At 46.9% G+C, this 18,593-nt stretch overlaps 1 protein-coding gene across 2 annotated transcripts in view; it reads right to left on the reverse strand.

Annotated features, from left to right (window-relative positions):
* Positions 1-18,593, reverse strand: part of LOC128694894 (uncharacterized) — a 79,719-nt gene that overhangs the window by 17,276 nt on the left and 43,850 nt on the right. For both annotated transcript variants that reach the window (XM_053785255.2, XM_053785265.2), the window contains exon 2: positions 14,005-14,148. In XM_053785255.2, coding sequence (XP_053641230.1) covers positions 14,005-14,136 — 132 coding nt within the window. In that variant the 5' untranslated portion in view covers positions 14,137-14,148. The remainder of the gene's footprint in view (positions 1-14,004; positions 14,149-18,593) is intronic.

The raw sequence follows: 18,593 nt of genomic DNA on the forward strand, positions 1-18,593 counted from the left end.
AGCTGTGACCCTCACACAAGTGTCACAACCTAGCTGAGACCCTCACACAAGTGTCACCACGTAGCTGTAACCCTCACACAAGTGTCAACACCTAGCTGTGACCCTCACACAAGTGTCACAAACTAGCTGTGACCCTCACACAAGTGTCATCACCTAGTTGTGACCCTCACACAAGTGTCACCACCTAGCTGTGACCCTCGCACAAGTGTCACCACCTAACTGTGACCCTCACACAAGTGTCACCACCTAGTTTTGACCCTCACACAAGTGTCGCCACCTAGTTGTGACCCTCACACAAGTATCACCACCTAGTTGTGACCCTCACACAAGTGTCACCACCTAGTTGTGACCATCAAACAGGTGTCACCACCTAATTGTGACCCTCACACAAGTGTCACCACCTAGCTGTGACCCTCACACAAGTGTCACCACCTAGCTGTGACCCTCACACAAGTATCATCACCTAGCTGTGACCCTTAAACAAGTGTCATCACCTAGCTGTGACTCTCACACAAGTGTCATCACCTAGCTGTGACCCTCACACAAGTGTCACCACCTAGCTGTGACCCTCACACAAGTATCATCACCTAGCTGTGACCCTTACACAAGTGTCATCACCTAGCTGTGACCCTCACACAAGTGTTACCGCCTAGCTGTGACCCTCACACAAGTGTCATCACCTAGCTGTGACCCTCACAAAAGTGTCACCACCTAGTTGTGACCCTCACACAAGTGTCACCAACTAGCTGTGACCCTCACACAAGTGTCGTCACCTAGCTGTGACCCTCACACAAGTGTCACCACCTAGCTGTGACCCTCACACAAGTGTCACCACCAAGCAGTGATCCTCACACTAGTGTCACCACCTAGCTGTGACCCTCACACAAGTGTCACCACCTAGCAGTGACCCTCACAGAAGTGTCATCACATTGCTGAGAACCTCACACAAGTGTCACCACCTAGCTGTGACCCTCACACAAGTGTCACCACCTAGCTGTGGCCCTCACACAAGTGTCACCACGAAGTTTTGACCCTCAAACAAGTGTCACCACCTAGCTGTGACCCTCACACAAGTGTCACCACCAAGCAGTGACCCTCACACAAGTGTCAACACCTAGCTGTTACCCTCACACAAGTGTCACCACCTAGCAGTGACCCTCACAGAAGTGTCATCACCTAGCTGAGATCCTCACACAAGTGTCACCACCTAGCTGTGACCCTCACACAAGTGTCACCACCTAGCTGTGACCCTCACACAAGTGTCACCTCGAGGCTTTGACCCTCACACAAGTGTCACCACCTAGCCCTGACCCTTACACAAGTGTCACCACGTAGCTGTGACCCTCACGCAAGTGTCACCACCTAGCTGTGACCCTCACACAAGTGTCAACACCTAGCTGTGACCCTCACACAATTGACACAAACAAGCTGTGACCCTGACACAAGTGTCAACACCTAGTTGTGACCCTCACACAAGTGTAACCACCTAGCTGTGACCCTCGCACAAGTGTCACCACCTAACTGTGACCCTCACACAAGTGCAACCACATAGTTTTGACCCTCACACAAGTGTCCCCACCTAGTTGTGACCCTCACACGGGTGTCACCACCTAGTTGTGACCCTCACACAAGTGTCACCACCTAGTTCTGACCATCACACAAGTGTCACCACCTAATTGTGACCCTCACACAAGTGTCACCACCTAGTTGTGACCCTCACACAAGTGTCATCAAAAAGCTGTGACCCTCACACAAGTGTCATCACCTAGCTGTGACCCTCACACAAGTGTCACCACCTAATATGACCCTCACACAAGTATCATCACCTAGCTGTGACCCTCACACAAGTGTCATCACCTAGCTGTGACCCTCACACAAGTGTCACCACCTAGTTGTGACCCTCACACAAGTGTCACCAACTGGCTGTGACCCTCACACAAGTGTCGTCACCTAGCTGTGACCCTCACACAAGTGTCACCACCTAGCTGTGACCCTCACACAAGTGTCATCACCTTGCTGTGACCCTCACACAAGTGTCACCACCTAGTTGTGACCATCACACAAGTGTCAACACCTAGCTGTGACCCTCACACAAGTGTCACCACCTAGCTGTGACCCTCACACAAGTGTCACCAACTAGCTGTGACCCTCACACAAGTGTCACTACCTAACTGTGACCCTGATACAAGTGTCACCACCAAGCAGTGACCCTCACACAAGTGTCACCACCTAGCTGTGACCCTCACACAAGTGTCACCACCTAGCAGTGACCCTCACGGAAGTGTCATCACCTAGCTGAGACCCTCACACAAGTGTCACCACCTAGCTGTGACCCTCACACAAATGTCACCACCTAGCTGTGACCCTCACACAAGTGTCACCACGAAGCTTTGACCCTCACACAAGTGTCACCACATAGCTGTGACCCTCACTCAAGTGTCACCACCAAGCTCTGACCCTTACACAAGCGTCACAACCTAGCACTGACCCTCACACAAGTGTCACCACCTAGTTGTGACCCTCACACAAGTGTCACGATCTAGCTGTGACCCTCAAACAAGTGTCACCACCTAGCTGTGACCCTCACACAAGTGTCACCACCTAGCTGTGACCCTCACACAAGTGTCACCACCTAGCTGTGACCCTCACACAAGCGTCACCACCTAGCTGTGACCCTCACGCAAGTGTCACCACCTAGCTGTGACCCTCACACAAGTGTTACCACCTAGTTGTGACCCTCACACAAGTGTCACCACCTGGCCGTGACCCTCACACAAGTGTCACCACCTTGCTGTGACCCTCACATAAGTGTCACCACCTAGTTGTGACCCTCACACAAGTGTCACCACCTATCTGTGAACCTCAAACAACTGTCACCACCTAGCTGTGACCCTCACACAAGCGTCACCACCTCGCTGTTGCCCTCAGACAAGTGTCACCACTTAGCTGTGACCCTCACACAAGTGTCACCACCTAGTTGTGACCGCTCACACAAGTGTCATCACCTAGCTGTGACCCTCAAGCAAGTGTCACCACCCAGCTATGACCCTCACGCCTGTCACCATCTAGCTGTGACCTTAACATAAATGTCACCACCTAGCTGTGACCCTCACACAAATGTCACTACCTAGCTGTGATCCTCACACAAGTGTCACTACCTAGCTGTGACCCTCACACAAGTGTCAATACCTAGCTGTGACTCTCACACGAGTGTCACCACGTAGCTTTGACCCTCACACAAGTGTCACCACCTTGCTGTGACCCTCACACAAGTGTCATCATGTAGCTGTGACCCTCACACAAGTGTCACCACCTAGTTGTGACCGTCACACAAGTGTCACCACCTAGCTGACACCCTCACATAAATGTCACCACCTAGCTGTGATCCTCACACAAGTGTCACCACCTAGCTGTGACCCCTCACACAAGTGTCACAACGTAGCTGTGACCCTCACACAAGTGTCATCACCTAGCTGTGACCCTCACACAAGTGTCACCACCTAGCTGTGACCCTCACGCAAGTGTCACCACCTAGCTGTGACCCTCACACAAGTGTCACCACCTAGCTGTGACCCTCACACAAGTGTTACCACCAAGCTGTGACCCTCACACAAGTGTCACCACCTAGTTGTGACCCTCACACAAGTGTCTCCAGCTGGCTTTGACCCTCACACAAGTGTCACCACCTAGTTGTGACCCTCACACAAGTGTCTCCAGCTGGCTTTAACCCTCACACAAGTGTCACCACCTTGCTGTGACACTCACACAAGTGTCACCACGTAGCTGTGACCCTCACACAAGTGTCATCACCCAGTTGTAACCCTCACACAAGTGTCACCACGTAGCTGTGACCCTCACACAAGTGTCACCACCTAGCTCTTACCCTCACACAAGTGTCACCACGTTGCTGTGACCCTCACACAAGTGTCACCACGTAGCTGTGACCCCTCACACAAGTGTCACCACCTAGCTGTGACCCTCACACAAGTGTCACCACCTAGTTGTGACCCTCACACAAGTGTCACCACCTAGCTGTGACCCTCACACAAGCGTCACCGCCTAGCTGTGACCCTCACACCTGTCACAATCTTGCTGTGACCCTCACATAAATGTCACCACCTATCTGTGACCCTCACACAAATGTCACCACCTAGCTGTGACCCTCACACAAGTGTCACTGCCTAGTTGTGACCCTCACACAAGTGTCAATACCTAGTTGTGACCCTCACACGAGTGTCACCACCTAGCTGTGCCCCTCACACAAGTGTCACCATGTAGCTGTGACCCTCACACAAGTGTCACCACCTAGTTTTGACCCTCACACAAGTGTCACCACCTAGCTGAGACTTTCACACAAGTGTCACCACCTAGCTGTGACCCTCACACAAGTGTCACCACGTAACTGTGAACCTCACACAAGTGTCACCACCTAGCTGTGACCCTCACACAAGTGTCACCACCTAGCTGTGGCCCTCACGCAAGTGTCACCACCTAGCTGTGACCCTCACACAAGTGTCACCACCTAGCTGTGACCCTCACACATGTGTCACCACCTAGCTGTGTCCCTCACACAAGTGTCACCGCCTAGTTGTGTCCCTCACACAAGTGTCTCCAGCTAGCTATGACCCTCACACAAGTGTCACCACATAGCTTTGACCCTCACACAATTGTCGCCACCTAGCTGTGACACTCACACAAGTGTCACCTCCCAGTTGTGACCCTCACACAAGTGTCACCACGTAGGTGTGACCCTCACACAAGTGTCACCGAATAGCTGTGACCCTCACACAAGTGTCACCACCTAGCTGTCACCCTCACACAATTGTCACCACGTAGCTGTGACCCTCGCACAAGTGTCACCACGTAGCTGTGACCCTCTCACAAGTGTCACCACCTAGCTGTGTCCCTCACACAAGTGTCACCACCTAGTTGTGACCCTCACACAAGTGTCATCACCTAGCTGTGACCCTCACACAAGTGTCACCACCTAGTTGTGACCCTCACACAAGTGTCACCATTTAGCTGTGACCCCTCACACAAGTGTCACCACGTAGCTGTGACCCTCACACAAGTGTCACCACGTAGCTGTGACCCTCACACAAGTGTCCTCACGTAGCTGTGACCCTCACACAGGTGTCACCACCTAGCTGTGACCCTCACACAAGTGTCAACACCTAGCTGAGACCCTCAAACAAGTGTCACCACGTAGCTGTGACCCTCACAAAAGTGTCTCCATCTACCTGTGACCCTCATACTTGTGTCACCACCTAGTTGTGACCCTCACACAAGTGTCACCAGCTAGTTGTGACCCTCACACAAGTGTCACCACCTAGCTGTGACCTTTAACACAAGTGTCACCACCTAGCTGTGACCAACACACAAGTGTCACCACCTAGCTGTGACCCTCACACAAGCGTCACCGCCTAGCTGTGACCCTCACACCAGTGTCACAATCTAGCTGTAACCCTCACATAAATGTAACCACCTAGCTGTGACCCTCACACGAGTGTCACCACCTAGCTGTGACCCTCACACAAGTGTTACCACGTAGCTGTGACCCTCACACAAGTGTCACCACGTAGCTGTGACCCTCACACAAGTTTCAACACCTAGTTGTGACCCTCACACAAGTGTCACCACGTAGCTGTGACTCTCACACAAGTGTCAGCACGTAGCTGTGACCCTCACACAAGTGTCACCACCTAGCTGTGACCCTCACACAAGTGTCACCACCTAGCTGTGACCCTCACGCAAGTGTCACCACCTAGCTGTGTCCCTCACACAAGTGTCACCACGTAGCGTGACCCTCACACAAGTGTCACCACCTAGCTGTGACCCTCACACAAGTGTCACCACGTAGCTGTGACCCCTCACACAAGTGTCACCACTTATCTGTGACCCTCACACAAGTGTCACCACGTAGCTGTGAGCCTCACACAAGTGTCACCACCTAGCTGTGACCTTCACACAAGTGTCACCACCTAGCTGTGACCCTCACACAAGTGTCACTTCGTAGCTGTGACCCTCACACATGTGTCACCACCTAGCTGTGACCCTCACACAAGTGTCACCACCTAGCTGTGACCCTCACACAAGTGTCACCACCTAGTTGTGACCCTGACACAAGTGTCACCACCTAGTTGTGACCCTCACACAAATGTCACCACCTACCTGTGACCCTCACACAAGTGTCACCACCTAGCTGTGACCCTCACACAAATGTCACCACCTAGCTGTGACCCTCACACAAGTGTCACCACCTAGCTGTTACCCTTACACAAGTGTCACCACCTAGCTGTGACCCTCACACAAGTGTCACCAGCTAGCTCTGACCCTCACACAAGTGTCACCACCTAGCTGTGACCCTCACACAAGTGTCACCACCTAGCTGTGACCCTCACACAAGTGTCACAACCCAGCTGTGACCCTCTCACAAGTCTCACCACGTAGCTGTGACCCTCACACAAGTGTCACCACCTAGCTGTGACCCTCTCACAAGTGTCACCTCGTAGCTGTGACCCTCACACAAGTGTCATCAACTAGTTGTGACCCTCACACAAGTGCCACTACGTAGCTGTGACCCTCACACAAGTGTCAGCACGTAGCTGTGACCCTCACTCAAGTGTCACCCCCTCCTTGTGACCCTCACACAAGTGTCCCCTCACACAAGTGTCACGACCTAGCTGTGACCCTCACACAAGTGTCAACACCTAGCTGTGACCCTCACGCAAGTGTCACCACGTAGCTGTGACCCTCACACAAGTGTCACCACCTAGCTGTGACCTTCACAGAAGTGTCACTACCTAGCTGTGACCCTCACACAAGTGTCACTACCTTGTTGTGACCCTCACACAAGTGTCACCACCTAGTTGCGACACTCACACAAGTGTCCCCACGTAGCTGTGACCCTCACACAAGTGTCACCACCTAGCTGTGACCCTCACACAAGTGTCACCACCTAGCTGTTACCCTCACACAAGTGTCACCACCTAGTTGTGAACCTGACAGAAGTGTCACCACATAGCTGTGACCCTTACACAAGTGTCACCACCTAGCTGTGACCCTCACACAAGTGTCACCACGTAGCTGTGACCCTCACACAAGTGTCACCACCTAGATGTGACACTCACACAAGTGTCTCCACGTAGCTGTGACCCTCACACACGTGTCACCACCTAGCTGTAACCCTCACACAAGTGTCACCACGTAGCTGTGACCCTCACACAAGTGTCACCACGTAGCTGTGACTCTCACACAAGTGTCACCACGTAGCTGTAACCCTCACACAAGTGTCACCACCTAACTGTGACCCTCACACAAGTGTCTCCACGTAGCTGTGACCCTCACACATGTGTCACCACCTATCTGTAACCCTCACACAAGTGTCACCACGTAGCTGTGACCCTCACACAAGTGTCACCACGTAGCTGTGACTCTCACACAAGTGTCACCACGTAGCTGTGACTCTCACACAAGTGTCACCACGTAGCTATGACCCTCACACATGTGTCACCACCTAGCTGTGACCCTCTCACAAGTCTCACCACGTAGCTGTGACCTTCAGACAAGTGTCACCACCTAGCTGTGACCCTCTCACAAGTGTCACCTCGTAGCTGTGACCCTCACACAAGTGTCATCAACTAGTTGTGACCCTCACACAAGTGTCACCACGTAGCTGTGACCCTCACACAAGTGTCACCTCGTAGCTGTGACCCTCACCTAAGTGTCACCACCTCGTTGTGACCCTCACACAAGTGTCACCACCTAGCTCTGACCCTCACACAAGTGTCACCACCTAGCTGTGACCCTCACACAAGTGTCACCACCTAGCTGTGACCCTCACGCAAGTGTCACCAGGTAGCTGTGACCCTCAAACAAGTGTCACCACGTAGCTGTGACCCTCACACAAGTGTCACCACCTAGCTGTGACCTTCACACAAGTGTCACCACCTAGTTGTGACACTCACACAAGTGTCCCCATGTAGCTGTAACCCTCACACAAGTGTCACCACCTAGCTGTGACCCTCACACAAGTGTCACCACCTAGCTGTTACCCTCTCACAAGTGTCACCACCTAGTTGTGAACCTCACACAAGTGTCACGACGTAGCTGTGACCCTTACACAAGTGTCACCACGTAGCTGTGACCCTCACACAAGTGTCACCACATAGCTGTGACCCTCACACAAGTGTCACCACCTAACTGTGACCCTCACACATGTGTCACCACGTAGCTGTGACCCTCACACAAGTGTCACCACCTAGCTGTTACCCTCACACAAGTGTCACCACCTAGTTTTGAACCTCACACAAGTGTCACCACGTAGCTGTGACACTTACACAAGTGTCACCACCTAGCTGTGACCCTCACACAAGTGTCACCACCTAGCTGTGACCCTCACACAAGTGTCACCACGTAGCTGTGACCCTCACACAAGTGTCACCACCTAACTGTGACCCTCACACATGTGTCACCACGTAGCTGTGACCCTCTCACAAGTGTCACCACCTAGCTGTTACCCTCACACAAGTGTCACCACCTAGTTGTGAACCTCACACAAGTGTCACCACGTAGCTGTGACCCTTACACAAGTGTCACCACGTAGCTGTGACCCTCACACAAGTGTCACCACCTAGCTGTGACCCTCACACAAGTGTCACCACCTAGCTGTGACCCTCACACAAGTGTCACACCTAGCTGTGAGTGTCACCACCTAGCTGTGACCCTCACACAAGTGTCACCACCTAGCTGTGACCCTCACACAAGTGTCACCACCTAGCTGTGACCCTCACACAAGTGTCACCACCTAGCTGTGACCCTCACACAAGTGTCACCACCTAGCTGTGACCCTCACACAAGTGTCACCACCTAGCTGTGACCCTCACACAAGTGTCACCACCTAGCTGTGACCCTCACACAAGTGTCACCACCTAGCTGTGACCCTCACACAAGTGTCACCACGTAGCTGTGACCCTCTCACATGTGTCACCACTTAGCCACGCTAGGTGAGCAAATATAAATGTCGTTAATAACTGTGACTAAAGTGTCGTCAACACTGAACGACCTAAAGTGAATCTCGACTTGGCCGGAAATATGAAATATCTGTGAGTTCCGTATATTTTAAATAATAATAATAATAATAATAATAATAATAATAATAATAATAATAATAATAATAATAATAATAATAATAATAATAATAATAATAATGATAATAATGATAATAATAATAATAATAATAATAATAATAATAATAATAATAATAATAATAATAATAATAATAATAATAATAATAATAATATTTAATGGGAAATAATCATTAATATTCTTCTTAATACACGTTTTTTTATATAATTATCATTTATTATATATGAATTATTAATAATGAGTAAAATGTGATTATCATTATGATAATAATAATTTGGTTATTATTAATAAACATTTAAAACAGATATTGTTATTTATTATACTGTATAAATTACTTGTAATAAATCCGTCTAAGTTACACCAGGAGCTGAAGAAACTAATTAAATTGTTATAACATCTACGTATCTAATGAAAATAATAATGTGTATAATGAATATAATGTATAATGAATATTATGTATAATGAATAAAATGTATAATGAATATTATGTATACTGGATATAATGTATAATGAATGTTATAATGTATAATGTATATATATTATGTATAATATAATGGATATACTGTATAATGAATATTATGTATACTGGATATAATGTATAATGAATGTTATTTATACTGGATATAATGTATAATGAATATTATGTATAACGGATATAATGTATAATGAATATTATGTATACTGGATATAATGTATAATGAATATTATGTATACTGGATATAATGTATAATGAATATTATGTATACTGGATATAATATATAATGAATATTATGTATACTGGATATAATGTATGATGACTCAAGAAATCGTAATGACACGATTGCAAATAAACCATACCCCCGGCCGGGATTGAACGGGCTGGAGTTTTGAGACTCTATGACCGCGGGTTCAATCCCGGCCGGGGGTATGGTTTATAATGTATGCAGAATGACTATCAAAGACTGTGTTTACTGCGCCAGACTCTCCGTCTAAGAAGAAAATATGTGAGCTTAAGTAATGCAGGACCAGCTGGAAGGGCAGATGGTGCTGTTATGTCCAGCTGGAGGGGCAGATGGTACCGTTATCTCCAGCTGGGTGGGCAGATGGTAATGTCATGCTAATTGAAGGGGTAGATGGTGCTAATATGCCCAGTTGGAGGGGTAGATGGCACTAACATGCCCAGTTGGACGGGTATATGGCTCTAATATGTACAGTTGTAGGGGTACATGGCACTAAGATTCGTGAAAGGAGGAGTAGGTGACCACTATTATCCCCCGTTGACGGAGTAGATGCGAACTATCATGTCTGACTAGTCTGATCGACGGGAATTATAATGATCAATCAAAGTGGTAAGTAGATAAATCTATTTTGGGCAGTTCCTCGTGGTGGGTAGCGTCTTTTAGCCTCGATGAACCTGCTGGAGCGTGCTAGGGTGTCGATACACCGTCCTCATGCACTATCAACCACATCTACCAGAGTGTACACACCGTCATTTCACATTATCAATCACACTTACTTATAAATTAGCACACAGGGACATGATTTCTTCTTAGAGTGTGTGTGTATATATATATATATATATATATATATATATATATATATATATATATATATATATATATATATATATATATATATATATATATATATATACATATATATACATATCTTCTGCCTGAAATGCAGTAGCAAAATAATGCATACACGTTATAGCCAAGAAGCACTGGGAAGTCTGAACTTGGGATCAAGAACCTGAAAAAGATTTACATAGGTTGTTAGCTTAGGTTTCAAGCTTATCTCCTACACGATGCTCATTAAGACTGCATGTTACCTGTACACCAACACTCAAAGATGTTTTAATATTCCTGGATTAAAATAAATATTAAATAAATGTATTGTGATGCGTCTACGTCGTGGTGAAGAACTTGGTAATGACAGCTACTGAACGTTTAATGGTCTGCGTAACCTCCTGAAAAAACGCAAATGCAATATAAGGGGTTCTTACCTGGGGTATACATACGCATGGGAGTATGGGAGCCATATAATGGGGCATGGAAACCATATAATGGGGTATGGGAGCCATACAATAGGGGTATATAATGGGGAATAGATTATAACAAACTATCAGCTGTTATGTTGCTAGCTATCTATATGTAAAACAGAACCAAGCTATTGATATCTTTTGAAGTCATGCTGGTATCTAATGTGACTGGTGGTGATGATGGTGACTGCCACGGTCTGGTGAAGGGGGAAGAGGTATAGGGACATATATTGGGCAATTCATAGGTGGTATGCAATAGTAAACAGGGTGAGTACCCGTGCCCTGTGGACAACGCTTCGCCCGCAAACTGGGTTTTATCGAGAAACCGAGAGTTGAAAACTTGATAAAGCCCACTCAGTGGGCCAAAAGTTGTCAATAAAAAACTCATTATACAGCTAACAGGAAATATCCTGAGTGTGGTGCCTTCACTGCCAGGAGACGAGCTTTGTCCTTTCCTGAAGCATTGGAGAGCATTGTGTTGGCGATTTTTTCCATGATCGGTTTGTCCCAGTGGGACTGTTTGTGCTGTTTGGGAGGAGCTGGTCTATTGGAGGAGTCTGTAAGGGTGTCCCACCGAATCGCTGCTTCAGTAAACCTGGGGTCTTGAGCTCCTACCACGTCTCTCAAGCGTTCGGGAACTATCTTCTTGACTAATGCACTGGAAGCCAAACACGAAGACAGAAAAGCAGGTAAAGCAACATGCGATGCTTTACGCACCCTTATACCTCCAAGTCGCACTGGGAGGGTTGCCTGATCCCATTGTGACAGGTTCAGTGCCTTCTTAAAAGTTGATCTCAGGTGTGCGTCATATTCATCGAGTGTTGGGTTGTCAAAAGAGGGTGCACACCTCAAGAAGTAAGTGAGTCTTGGCATAGTAAGACACCTTGTGAGGAGATACAGAGCATCATGGGCATCAAGATCGCTTATTCTCTCCTCCATTCTCATCAGGTCATTCAATTTGTCCCTGAGGACAGTGTCGATGGCCTGGTGACCCAGCGGTGCCCCCAAGAGGGTACTGTAGGACGGAGTGGTAGTTGAGACTTCCGGGAGGATTCTTCGCACAACATTGATTATTTCCTGGTTCGCTGTGATGATTTCACACTTGGATGGATTGAGGATGAGTCCCAAGTCTTCTCCCTGTGTTTTCACCAGTTGTAGGTCCCCCACCAGGGACTCTTCAGTACCTGCCAGAGTGCCGTCATCCAGGTACCAGATATTGAGCTCACTGCGTAGGCTGGAAATTAGTTCTCTTACTGCCAAGCAGAAGAGAAGTGGAGCGAGTGGGTCACCCTGTTGAACACCCTCTGATGATTGAATTTCATGTTCTCCAAACAAAAGAATTGAGGGTTTGCTGTAGCCGGCTGAAATGAAGGGAAAAAGACTTGGGAACCGATCCCGAACAGCTGGCAAAACAGCATCTCTCTTCACCATATTAAAGGCATTTCTGAAATCAAGTTTGACTATGGCCTTGTCTTCTGGTAGGTCCCTGATGTAGGCCCTTGCGGCATGAGCTGCAGCTTCACTGCCTTGAGAGACCCCAAAGCCCAGTTGGTGTGGCTGGAGTAAAGTGGCAGCTTCCAGGCGAATGTTTCTCACTGCTGCTTTGGCAAAGAGACGGCGAAGGGTGTTTCCAACTGCAATGGGTCTGATTCCCCCATCCCTCTTCTTCAAAGCACATAGTGAGGCTCCGAAAAAGAAAGGTTTAATTTCTTCTGGGATTCGCTCAGCCAGGCAATTGTTGACGAAAGTTGTTAACTCGGTGAGAAGAATTGATGCAGATTCACCGAGTACTGGATTTACCATCTCTTTGATATATATATATATATATATATATATATATATATATATATATATATATATATATATATATATATATATATATATATATATATATATATATATATATATATATACAGAGAGAGAATGTTTATTGTGATGTTACTGAATTCTATAAATATGTATATTTTGTGAACCAATAAACCAAACCACTAAATATTAAAGTCAGGTCATTAAAAATCCATATACAGTCCACAAACATAATTTACCAGTGATGCAGGTTTAAATCTAATAATTCATAACTAACTGTGAGTGTGGGATGAGTGTGTGAGTATCGCCGGAGGAATGCTCTTGTGCCCCATTGTCCCTAAAAATCCTACCATCTCCTAGGTACAACTAATATCATTAAGTGTTATGTAAGTTTTAGATGTGTCTTCCCATAATTATGTGCATAATAATTCAGGATTATGCCTGTAAACTCCATACACATAATTTCTCACATGAACCATTGGCTAACCAATTTAATTTGTTTCATCAAACAGGTGTGGTGTCGTGGATGATAATTATTGTAATACCTATTTTTAAAGGAGGGGATAAGTCCCTATCATCAAAGTACCACCCAGTAATCCTGACCTCAATTGCTGACAGATTATTTCAGTAAATTATAATAGATTTACTAAGAAGCCACCATAATGAACATGATGAATTGTGAATCAAGCATAAATTTTGATAAAGCGGAAGCAACCACGAAACGCGTGAGTTTGAGCCCATGGCGAGTAAGACCTAAAACTCCAGACCAAGTCTGGTCTATTTACAATCCCGTTATTACGATTTCGTGGAGTCATGAAAGGGGAATCTAACATGCACCAAGCTAAGAACATAAGAATGGAGGAACACTGCAGAAAGCCTACTGGCCCATACAAGGCAGGTCCTTATCAGGAAAAGAATAGAGTAGGCTAGGCTAGGCTGGCTAGACTAGACTAGTTAGGCTAGGCTGGCTAGACTAGACTAGTTAGGCTAGGCTTGGCTAAGCTAGGCTAGGCTTAACTGGGGATTCTCACCTCCACAAAGGACTGGTCGCCAGGCTTTTCCTTAGTGGAGGATTCCTTGTCGAAGTAGAGGGTGAGAGGCGGCTTGTAGCAGTCGTAGCTGTACAGCCTGTTTCTAGGCTTCTGGTAGGCGTAGCGAGGCATTGTCACGGCTTACTGCAAAGAGACACAACACCAGTTTTATTAATTAAATTCTCAGAGTGAGTTGCTGTTCTTGTCATACTCCATCCCCCAGGATGACATTCCTGTCATACTCCATCCCCCAGGTTGACTTTCCTGTCATACTCCATCACACAAGTTGACATTCCTGTCATACTCCATCCCCCAGGTTGACTTTCCTGTCATACTCCATCACACAAGTTGACTTTCCTGTCATACTCCATCCCACAGGATGACATTCTTGTCATACTCCATCCCACAGGATGACATTCCTGTCATGCTTCATCCCCCAGAATGACATGCCTCTCATACTCCATCCCCCAGGATGACATTCCTGTCATACTCCATCCCCCAGGATGACATTCCTGTCATACTCCATCCCCCAGGATGACATTCCTGTCATACTCCATCCCCCAGGATGACATTCCTGTCATACTCCATCCCCAGGATGACATTCCTGTCATACTCCATCCCCCAGGATGACATTCATGTCAAACTCCATCCCCCAGGATGTCTCTCCTGCCATACTCCATCCCCCAGGATGTCTCTCCTGCCATACTCCATCCCCCAGGATGACATTCCTGTTATACTCCATCCCCCAGAATGACATTGCTCTCATACTCCATTCCACAGGTTGACTTTCCTGTCATACTTCATCCCACAGGTTGACTTTCCTGTCATACTTCATCCCACAGGTTGACTTTCCTGTCATACTCCATCCCACAGGTTGCCTTTCCTGTCATACTCCATCCCACAGGTTGACTTTCCTGTCATACTCCATCCCACAGGTTGACTTTCCTGTCATACTGCATCCCACAGGTTGACTTTCCTGTCATACTTCATCCCACAGGTTGACTTTCCTGTCATACTCCATCCCACAGGTTGACTTTCCTGTCATACTCCATCCCACAGGTTGACTTTCCTGTCATACTTCATCCCACAGGTTGACTTTCCTGTCATACTCCATCCCACAGGTTGACTTTCCTGTCATACTCCATCCCACAGGTTGCCTTTCCTGTCATACTCCATCCCCCAGGTTGACATTCCTGTCATACTCCATCCCCCAAGTTGACTTTCCTGTCATACTCCATCCCCCAGGTTGCCTTTCCTGTCATACTCCATCCCCCAGGTTGCCTTTCCTGTCATACTCCATCCCCCAGGTTGACATTCCTGTCATACTCCATCCCCCAAGTTGACTTTCCTGTCATACTCCATCCCACAGGTTGCCTTTCCTGTCATACTCCATCCCACAGGTTGCCTTTCCTGTCATACTCCATCCCACAGGTTGCCTTTCCTGTCATACTCCATCCCACAGGTTGCCTTTCCTGTCATACTCCATCCCACAGGTTGCCTTTCCTGTCATACTCCATCCCACAGGTTGCCTTTCCTGTCATACCCCATCCCACAGGTTGCCTTTCCTGTCATACCCCATCCCACAGGTTGCCTTTCCTGTCATACTCCATCCCCCAGGATGACAATCCTGTCATACTCCATCCCCCAGGAAGACAATCCTGTCATACTCCATCCCCCAGGATGACAATCCTGTCATACTCCATCCCCCAGGATGACAATCCTGTCATACTCCATCCCACAGGTTGCCTTTCCTGTCATACTTCATCCCACAGGTTGCCTTTCCTGTCATACTCCATCCCACAGGTTGACTTTCCTGTCATACTCCATCGCACAGGTTGACTTTCCTGTCATACTCCATCCCACAGGTTGACTTTCCTGTCATACTTCATCCTACAGGTTGACTTTCCTGTCATACTTCATCCCACAGGTTGACTTTCCTGTCATACTCCATCCCACAGGTTGACTTTCCTGTCATACTTCATCCCACAGGTTGAATACTTCCCACAGGTTGACCTATCATCCCACTTCATACTTCCACAGGTTGATACTTTCCTGTTTCATACTTCATCATTGACTTTCCACATCCCACAGGTTGACTTTCCTGTCATACTCCATTCCACAGGTTGACTTTCGTATCATACTGCTTTATACTTGAATGAGTCAGACGGTAGAGTGTTGAGTTGAATGGGTTGCCAGGCTGCAGGATCTTGGTGGAATCCCATAGTGAGCTTTGATTCTGGTATTACTGAATACTATGTAGTGTGTCATTAAGATGGGTTGTTTGATAAGATTTAAAGCCTACACGAGGTTCATTAGGCCTACACGAGGGTCTTTAGGCCTACACGAGGGTCATTAAGACCCATGTCAACAGTGCACTACCAGTCAATGAAACTTTAACTATATAAAACTAATATATATATATATATATATATATATATATATATATATATATATATATATATATATATATATATATATATATATATATATATATATATATATATACATCTCTTTGTATATTGCTGCTCTTAATATACAAGTCAGGAGAGATACACTTCAAAACTACCTGCTGTGTCGTTACATAAAACTGATTGACTTGTTCTCACTGGAGCGCAGGCGAGAGAGATACATTATAATCTACACTTGGAAGATCCTGGAGGGACTGGTCACTAATCTGCACGCAGAAATTACTCCCTACGAAAGCAAAAGACTTGGCAGGGGATGCAACATACTCTCAGTGAAAAGTAGTGGCGCCATTAGTGCACTAAGAGAAAACATAATAAGTGTCCGGGTAACAAGACTGTTCAACAGCTTCCCACCAACCATAAGGGGAATTATCAATAGACCCCTGGTTGTCTTCAAAAGAGAGCTGGACAAATGCCTAAAGTCAGTGCCGGATTAGCCAGGCTGTGGTTTGTACATTGGACTCCGTGCGGCCAGCAGTAACAACCTAGTTTATCAGGCCCTGATCCACCGAGAGGCCTGGTCATGGACCGGGCCGCGAGGGTGTTGATCCCCGGAATACCCTCCAGGTAGACCGCAGGTAATGGACGTGCGTTGCTTCGTAAGTTGAAGACGTCTGCTTGAAGCTTCCTGCTGGTAAAGTCTGCTGGACACTGAAGGTATGCTGGACACTGAAGGTCTGCCGGACACTGAAGGTCTGCTGGACACTTAAGATCTGCTGGACACTTAAGGTCTGCTGGGCACTGAAGGTCTGCTGGACACTGAAGGTCTGCTGGGCACTGAAGGTCTGCTGGACACTGAAGGTATGCTGGACACTGAAGGTCTGCTGGACACTGAAGGTATGCTGGACACTGAAGGTCTGCTGGAAACTGAGAATCTGCTGGACACGGAAAGTCTGCTGGACACTGAAGGTCTGCTGGACACTGAAGGTCTGCTGGACACTGAAGGTATGCTGGACACTGAAGGTATGCTGGACACTGAAGGTCTGCTGGACACTGAAGGTCTGCTGGACACTGAAGGTATGCTGGACATTGAAGGTCTGCTGGACACTTAAGGTCTGCTGGACACTGAAGGTATGCTGGACACTGAAGGTATGCTGGACACTGAAGGTATGCTGGACACTGAAGGTATGCTGGACACTGAAGGTCTGCTGGACACTGAAGGTCTGCTGGGCACTGAAGGTCTGCTGGACACTGAAGGTCTGCTGGACACTCTCCACCATCTTTTATACTATTTCTATAGTACATGATACAACTTATACAGACCATAGCTGACATTAATGGCATACTATATAGAAAACCTCTGGTTACCCCAGAACATTTCCTGTAACTAAGGTTAATTTTGACCCCAGGTTGCGACCTTCACCAGTGAGTAAACAAGGGCAGCAGGGGTTTTAGGGAAATACCCAGTAGTGTTCTCACCCGTACCGTTGATCGAACCACGTACAGTTATTGTATGAGCTAAGTGCGCTACCAGCCGAGCTAAGGGACACCCAGTCGTAAAATGTATGACAGGAAATGCCTCATGTATGACGGTAGTACTAGGTAACCATAGTTCTGTTCCAGTATCATGATGGTAGTACTAGGTAACCATAGTTCTTGTTCCAGTATCATGATGGTAGTACTAGGTAACCATAGTTCTTGTTCCAGTATCATGATGGTAGTACTAGGTAACCATAGTTCTTGTTCCAGTATCATGATGGTAGTACTAGGTAACCATAGTTCTGTTCCAGTATCATGATGGTAGTACTAGGTAACCATAGTTCTGTTCCAGTATCACGATGGTAGTATTAGTTAACCATAGTTCTGTTCCAGTATCATGATGATAGTATTAGTTAACCATAGTTGCTGTTCCAGTATCATGATGGTAGTATTAGTTAACCATAATTGCTGTTCCAGTATCATGATGGTAGTATTAGTTAACCATAGTTCTGTTCCAGTATCATGATGATAGTATTAGTTAACCATAGTTGCTGTTCCAGTATCATGATGGTAGTATTAGTTAACTATAATTGCTGTTCCAGTATCACGATGTTAGTATTAGTTAACCATAGTTGCTGTTCCAGTATCATGATGGTAGTATTAGTTAACTATAATTGCTGTTCCAGTATCATGATGTTAGTATTA

The sequence above is a fragment of the Cherax quadricarinatus genome, chromosome 14 (genome assembly GCF_038502225.1).
Source record: "Cherax quadricarinatus isolate ZL_2023a chromosome 14, ASM3850222v1, whole genome shotgun sequence".
In the NCBI taxonomy this organism is placed as follows: Eukaryota; Metazoa; Arthropoda; class Malacostraca; order Decapoda; family Parastacidae; genus Cherax; species Cherax quadricarinatus.